The 8,313-nt window shown below is 46.0% G+C and overlaps 1 protein-coding gene across 2 annotated transcripts in view; it reads right to left on the reverse strand.

Annotated features, from left to right (window-relative positions):
- BAG1 (BCL2 associated athanogene 1) overlaps positions 1 to 8,313 on the reverse strand; it is a 32,145-nt gene extending 23,832 nt beyond the window's left edge. Inside the window, exons 1-2 of one of the 2 annotated variants that reach the window (XM_026654145.2) lie at positions 8,258 to 8,302; positions 4,507 to 4,555 (exon numbers count right to left, since the gene is read on the reverse strand). Coding sequence is in view for 1 of the 2 variants with exons in the window: in XM_024200518.3 (XP_024056286.1) it covers positions 8,258 to 8,300 (43 nt within the window). In the remaining variant the exon portion in view is untranslated. Of the gene's footprint in view, positions 1 to 4,506; positions 4,556 to 8,257 lie in introns of both variants that reach the window. The other variant, XM_024200518.3, reaches the window with a different exon arrangement.

Consider the following 8,313-nt stretch of genomic DNA (forward strand, 5'->3'; position numbering starts at 1 on the left):
CCCCTTATTGGTCCTTTTGGTCAGGTGCCAGCTAGGTTACCCGAGCTTCTTAGCCCTTTACAGGTAAAAGGATTTTGTGCCTCTGGCAAGGAGGGATTTTATAGTACTGTATACAGGAAGGCTGTTATCCTTCCCTTTATATTTATGACAGAGCCAGAATGTCTGAGATGGGGGGAAAGACTGAGCTTATATGAGAAGTCAGAGGAACACAGACTGGGACTGAGCAATGAGATTGGGGTTGGGATGAAAAGCCGGACAAGCAGGGACTGGGACTGACCAGGTGAAGAGGATGGGCCTGGGACAAGAAGCCTATGGTGGGGAAGACACAGGATTGGGACACGTGGGAGGGGATATGATCCAGGGACCTCTTGTTGCACAGGAGTGCAAAAGGGTTACAGGGATCCCCTGGATCTAGTGCCTACATACTAGTTCACCAAAAAGTGCCATGTAAGATCTCTGCTGAAAGTGTGGGTCACTCTGGTCCTCATTGTGAAATGTATGTATGGATAATATGTAAGGAGTTAAATTTATATAATGAAAATTATGTTCTTAATGTCAGAGTGGGGCTGGTCACTGGAAGGTGATAAACAGGTTATTTTCAGGCAGGAGACACTTATCTACCTTTCTGGCTATATGTAGATTGAATATTGTATACTTCACAATGGATGCCCATTTATCGTCTAAGCCAAATGCTAATGAAGGGATTGTATATCTTCAAAAGATGATGTTTACAGGAAGAAATAAACCAATGAATTTTTGGACTCTAACAGAGACACTCTCTACATCCTTCACCAAGGGCACAAGCTGCCAGCGTGCTTGTTTGTTATGAACGGAAGATTACAGCCAGACTGGCTGTTTGAAGTTGGGAGAGAAATTTTGGGTGAGCTAATCTTTGAGAGCATTTGTTGTTAGTTAAATTTAGGCTCTAGGAAGCATATTATGATTTTATTTTATATGTAACCATTTGTTTCCATTAATTTCACTTGCTTCTTCTTGAATCTCTGTTCTTTGTTAAATAAACGTCTTGTTTGTAACTATACACATATCTAAGTGCTGTGTGTTAAGTGGAGTGGTGATCTAAGGTGTAACTGGTAAGCTGGGATGTACTGTTCCTTTGGGAGCAGAGGATCTGAGAATTCTGTGCATGTCTAGTGGATCAGGGGCTGGGTACTCTATATGCTCGGAGGACCTGAGGATTCGATAGTGCCTATTGTTAACCTGTAAAGAGAGAGAGAGTGGGGCCTCTGGAGACCTGGAAGGCAGTGCTTCTGTTGTCAGAGGCTTGTGGTATTGGAGAATTGTCCCACAGCAGGAACAGACAAAGCTTCCTTGTGCTAATTGCAGCTGGTAGCAAGGTGCTGCACAACCTTGGGTATCCCCAGGAAGTGTCATAGGGAATGGGACAGAAGTGATCAAGTTTGCAGGGGAACGGGCAGAAGAGTTTGTGTCCACTAGACATGATTCCCTCCATAGCCTGGAATGGAACAAGATTCCTGAGTCTCACTAGCACTCTACTATCAGCAAATATCTGTGAAACCCATTGGCAAAGTGTCTCATCCCTCTCTAGTGTTGGTTCACATAGGGGATGACAACCTACTACTGTTCTCAGTTACTCCTTTAGCTCAAGTGGTGGATCTGGGTGGTGGATCTAGTGTCCAATCATACTGGCTGACTGTCAACATGACAGAATTTCTGCTTTTTCAGTTTGTTTTTAAAAAGCTAGGAAATCTCTCTCTCTCTCTCTCTCACACACACATATTAAAAGAACATTATTATGGTTGCAAAGTCACAAACTCAAAAGTTATGAAATGCCAGAATTAAGGTTGCCTTGGCACCTTATAGTTCAAAGCACAGTTGCAGTTGTGGGTGCCCTGCACTTCTGCAAAAGTTTGGTTTAAGTGATTTGACTGGCATCACATAGGAACTCTGTGACACAGGCAGGGTTAGAATCCAGTTCTCTAGATCAGCATTCTACTATCTTAACCATGATACTGCCTTTTTTCTTCCTGCCATCCCCTGCCTCATTCACTACATACTTTGCAAGAGGGAGGGCAGACAGGGCCTGGTCTGCATCCGTAGCCAGGTCCATGCCTTCCACCTCCAGGCCATGCAGAGACATCTTTAGCATGCTGGCGTACACCTTCCTCCAAGGGCTCCGATATGACCGGCAGCTCTTTTATCTCCAGCTGAGATGTTTCCCCCGAGACCTCTATGAGCGGCCAGTCTTTTACCAGGACCTCCACAGACCTGGAAGCTAGACTCCGCGACCAGGTCCATAACAGCCGCCGAGGGGGAGGACTTCTTGCTGCACAACCCCCATCTGTGTGTGCAGGTGGTGGAGACCCCCTTGGTGTGCTGGAGTTGGTCCTGGCTGGTACCAAAGTTGGAGACCTCCTGGACTACGATCAAAGGGATCTGATAGTGTTTAGCCAGCGCATGGGGCTGTCCACCCCATGTCACCTATCGTGTGCTCCAGGAAACGAGGGCAGCTTTGCCTCTTGCTTCTCTTGCTCCCCACCTGCCTCTCACCCCAGGCCCTCTAGAACTTGTCATCGGGCCCCTGCCCCACAAGCCTCCCAGGCTGCCCCAGACACTCAACCTAAGTTGGCTGAACACCAGCCAGCCAGTCCACCTCTGAACTGTGCCCAGGAAACATCTGCATGTGCTTATGCTTCATACTTTCACTTCCTTGCTCTTGTGTCCCACCCCAACACCGAATGGCGGGACTTGTTGCTACCTAAGGAGGGCGAGGAACACCAGTGGGGCAGTCTGTACTCCATGCTGGTCCCATGGCCCACTGGGGATATCAGCTGGTGGCTCCTTCATGAAGCCATAAGCACAGGCGTGTACCTGGCACGGTTCACAAACTCCCTTGACACCTGTCCTTTCTGTGGCGAGACGGAGACCCTGGCGCACACCCAACCTCTTACTGAGGTTCTGGCTGCATTTTTCCCCACACTTCCTGATCTTTGCACATCCCATCTGTGGCCCCACAAACTCACAGGACCTCCTTATCAACCTTCTGCTGGCGCTGGCCAAGATGGCCAGCCATCATACCAGGTGGAGGAAGCTGGACAAGGGGGTGCTCTGCAACTGTGGGGCCTATTTCCGTTCACTTGTACAGTTCCACCTCCGAACAGAGTTCCTGTGGGTGGTATCCACTGACTCTCTAGATGCTTTGGAGCAGTGAGTACTGTCGGTGGATCTCCGCTCGGTGTCCTCTTATGGTTACCTGATTTTTTCCCTATGACATTCGCTCCCATCCCTGTTTTTTTCATTTGTTGTCTCCAGTATTCAGTTGTGGCCTGTGTCCACTGGTCCCTCCCCTCAGATGAGGGGGAGGGCCTTTAGCTATGGTTAGGCCTTGGCCTGCCATCATCCCCTCTCTTCACCCCATTTCCAAAATATGTACACATCTTCCAACTTCTGCAACAAATGAGGCAGTGATTCTGTAGATAACAGCCTTCTTTACTAAAGAACCCTGATTTATCTCCAGATCACATCCACCCTGTGCACTGAAGGAGGCAGGGGTCAAGTGGAAAAAACAGTATGTGATAATGTAATTAAAGACTATCAAAATGGCATACTTACAAGGCAGCCAAATAAGGCAACCTTAATTCTGACATTCCTTACTTTTGAGTGCTTGACCTTGCAACCTTAATAACGTTTCATTTAACCCAGTTTTTGTGTGTGTAATTAAAATTAAATTGGCCATATCCTGCACAATCAATTTCTTGTGATTGCAGTGGTGAGAGACATTGGCTGACCTCTGGTTGTTTTCAGTGCAGTGTAATTTTTGAAAGCAAGGGCATTGTGCAATTACGAATTGCTCCTTTATATTACAGGTAAGAACAATTTAAAGGGCTACTATATTTCACAATGCAACTATTCCGAGAAAAGATGATTTAATTTTGTTAAAAGCAGGATATGACATGAGATGCGTGACAAGTTACTTGTATTTTATTTAAATTTTTGTTGAAACATATTATGGAAGAGCCATTCTTAGGTGCAAACTAGATACTAGCCTGGTAACAAATGTAAAAAGCTTTGGATATAAAGTAATTCCCCTAGGCTGGACTGACACAAGAGCAAATTTAACACCTGTTATTTTAAATCTATCATTTAATTTTATGAGTCAGTTTAATTTTAATACTATTTCTTAAAATAATGACAACAGTTGTTAAGCAAACAAGAGCCAACCAAACATGGATTAGACAGCAATATTCATACCCTGGAAGAGATGTATGTTAAACTGCCTACTGGAAAGTTTCTTATATCTTCCTCTGAAGTAGCTGGTATTGGCCACTGTCAAGAGACAATATACTGGACTAACTTGACCATGGCTGTGATCCAGTCTGGCAATTTCTATATTTCTACGTGACCAGGGAATTGCTTGAATTTCCCATATGTTAAAAACACTTTTAAGGCCTAGAGTAGAAGAGGACTATGGGCAAGGCTCACCCAGACTTGATTGGCACCAGTCCCCAAAAAGCCACATCCAGTTACCTGAGATTGGGAGAAGTAGATCAAGAGCTCTGGGGAATGGTTTTGGTCCCTGGGAACAAAGAGACACTTATGTTGCTAATAGCCAGGGCATCAACAAAACAGGAAGAGGCTCAACTGGAGCCCCTGTCCCTCACCCACCACACACAATAATGTCAGTATATTGTATTTTATAACTTGGCCTCTGCACATTATTTTCCGTCTACTGATTAGCTTTTTATTCCAATCTGCTCCATCCCACTTCCCTCAAAGTCCCTGGTGACAAATTCACTCTCCATGCTCTTCTCCATCCTTCCTCTACTGCTCTCTAGTCACACTTTTCCTACTAACTCACTCATTAACTCTTTAATACCCTTTTCTTGCCATTCTCTATTCCATAATAAAAAAAACATGTAATTAACAAGATCTGTCGATCATTACTTTGATCAGTAGGGATATGACATTCAACCTTGGAGTCTTCTGCTTTGACTGCCTGCCTTCAAACATGCTAATGTGACAGGGAAACCTGCCCACCCAGGAAAAAAGGAGAAAGAAAAAACAACCCACAAGTAGTTTCCATATACAGTTTGAGATACGACTTTTTCCATGCCTTGTGCATGTAGTCTGGAATTTGTTCCCCTTAGCCTGGAAGTTCTCTCCCTCTGCCTCAGGTGTTTTATGATAATGACTCAAGTGTCTGTTTACAGATTCTAAGCTAATTTCAGGTTTTTGACATTGTTCCTGCCTTTTGTTCTGCTGTTTGATTAATTCAGGCTACTTTATTATCTATATAGCTGTGGCTAGGGTTAAGTGAAGTCTATCTTCAATTGGAGATGTTGTGAAAGATTTTTATCTGTTAACCCAAAAACCAGCCTGTCTCTGATACATTCAAGTTTTGCAGTTTCAGAGCTCTTATGAAATATTCAACATTTTCCCTTGGTTTTTGAATTTTCTGGTGAAAACATGCTCTTTCATAAACTACATTTTCTCTGAGGTACAAAGTATGCATCAGACATAGCCAGAACCCTCTCACAGTCATCTTTGTGACGGTCTTCAGTAAAGTCAAAGGATTTAAAGATATGCTCTGCCTGCTTCCCCATCACTCAGATTAAAGAAGCTGACTAAATATCTTGTTTCTTGGTGGAGCTTTGTAGCAATCTGAAATCTTGTAAAATACTGCTTCCAGACTGTCCATTGTGAAGTCCTGTCAAAGCAGAAGCTCTGTGAGGCATTGAAAAGTGCCATACTGATGAAATCCTGCAACCTTTGTTGCTTTGTTCCCTCTCTCTGCAACTTTTGTTGCTTTATACCTTCTGTTTGTTCTCTTCTGGCATTAGTTTACTTCTGACACCTGCCATGTACTTATACACGGTAGGTTGCAAGGCTGCTAATAGAAGGTCAGGCTTCTGTATCAGATATACATTGACTACAGAGTTTACCACTCAGAAATACACACCAGATATATTCACTATAAGATCCTTTAACGCTCCTTGTGGCTGAATAGTATAATATGCTTTACCATTCCATTACAGTGCTAAAGACTCCAGTCAGAATTGGTGCCTCATTACTCTGGGCACTAATCAAACAAAGAGAGAGTCAATCCTGCCCTAAACAGATTATAATCCAGGATACTTAAAAACAAATGAAAGGCAGGAAAGAAACACAACATTGATATTGTCAGACGCTTAGGGCATGGCTACACGTGCAGATGTAGAGCGCTTTGAGTTAAAGCAGCCTTTGTAGAGTGCAGTAGGGAAAGCGCTGTAGTCTGTCCACACTGGCAGCTGACAGCACACTGGCGAGGCCACATTAGCAGCTCTTGCAACGGCCACAGAGAGCAGTGCATTGTGGTAGCTATCCCAGCATGCAAGTGGCTGCAACGTGCTTTTCAAATGGAGGGTGGGAGTGGAGTTTGACAGGGAGTGCGTTGTGTGTATGTGGGGGCAGAGAGAGTGGGTTTTTGGGGGGCTGAGAGTATGTCAGCATGTTGTCTTGTAAGTTCAGACAGCAGCAGACCTCCGCCTCCCCTCCCCACCTCTCTCTCTCACACACAGCATTCCACAGTAATGGTTGCTTTGTCTCAGAGCAGATAAGCATGCCGCTGTTAAACGGAGCTTTCAAAGGGCATATCCAAAACAATGACAAGAGTGACCACTTGATTTAAGGGGATTATGGGACGTTTCTGGAGGCTGATCAGAGTGCAGTAATGCAACAGCTCATTCACACTGACGCTGCGGCGCTCCAGCGGGGGCGCATCAAACGTTATTCTACTCACTGAGATGGAGTACTAGGAGCGCTCTAGCCGTGGAGTCAGAGCACTCTACGTGCCTTGCCAGTGTGGACGGGTAGTGAGCTAGTGCGCCCGGGGCTCCTTTAATGCGTTGTAACTTGCAAGTGTAGCCAAGCCCTCACACACACACCTACAACCCTAGGATCGGGGCCCTACTTTGTAAACATGAGGTAAAGTCAACAAGAATGAAACTTCAACAAAAAGCTCCTGTCAATAGATTAAATATCTAGATCATTGCACAATTGTACTACAATGATGAACTTAAAAGTCCAGACGCCTATATCCTTTTTGTCAGGAGGAACATCAACCTTCTTGAAATTTATGAGTTTTTCTCGTCTGATTTCTTGTTCTACCACAAATCAAGTACTCTTTACCTCGTGGGTATTTCACAGTATAAGTAATAATAATAACACAACACTTTTCATCAGTAGATCTTAAAAAGCTTTACAAAGGCTGGTCAATATCTTTATCCCCATTTTACAGACAGTGAAATAAAGGCAGATAAGTGAAGTGATTTGCCCAAATACACCCAGGTAGTTGTTGCTCTATCCACAAGGCCATACTGCCTCCCTGTATTTATTAATGATAGGTTTCAGAGTAGCAGTCTTGTTAGTCTGTATCCGCAAAAAGAACAAGAGTACTTGTGGCACCTTGTTAGTCTCTAAGGTGCCACAAGTACTCCTGTTCTTTTTGTATTTATTAAATACATCAAAACTGTTGACACATTTTCCAAAAAGATCTTGATTTTGTTTTTGTCAGTTGTCTAGGCATATATTCAGAAAAAAGAGCATTAACTCCCATGTTACCTATGTTGAGTTTAGTTTGGTTGCACATGGGCAGAGGAGTCTACCTAGAGGGACCAGACCGCAGGATCAGTGCCTAGGTTATTAGTTTTGTTTCAGATCTTTATTAGAGAGACTCTCTCTTCCTCCTTGAGCACGGAGCACCCAGCACAAGGAGACCACGATCCCAAATTTGGGCTTGTGCCGCTGCACTATTCATATCACGGCAAAGCAAAACGGATTTTGTGCGGCTGGTTCAAAGCCCTTGTGGGGTTGCGGGATTTGCTGCTTAAGCACCGTGTGGTCCAGCGCTACAAGAGCCACAGGCCGGGCACGGTGCACGCGAGGTCGGGCGCACGCAGGGGATATTTTGAGCCAGAGAGGGGCGCTGATCGCTAGGGACACGGGGCCTGGATGTGGGCGCAAAGCTTCCGGCTCCAACCCGCGGGCGGGGTATGCGGGGGTCACCGGGGACAGGGCATCGCCGGGCCCAGGCCCTGACTGCTGGGGAGGCCGCTGCGACAGCGGGGCGCGAGCGCTCCCCGACCCGGCCACGAAGGCGGGACCCGCCTCCCCCTGGAGCCGAGCGCGCTGGGCCGGGCGGGGCAGTGGCCGGGGCGGATCCCTAGTGACACCGGCCGGAGCCAGCGATGCCCAGGGAAGACCCGGCCTCCGAGCCCCGCACTCCCCGGGCGCCTCTTACTGTAGGTGACGGTCACGGTGACCGGGGTCCCAGGCGACGCCATCTCCGCCCGCCGC

This window comes from Terrapene carolina, unplaced genomic scaffold (genome assembly GCF_002925995.2).
Source record: "Terrapene carolina triunguis isolate 2854851 unplaced genomic scaffold, T_m_triunguis-2.0 Scaffold183, whole genome shotgun sequence".
Taxonomy (NCBI): Eukaryota; Metazoa; Chordata; order Testudines; family Emydidae; genus Terrapene; species Terrapene triunguis.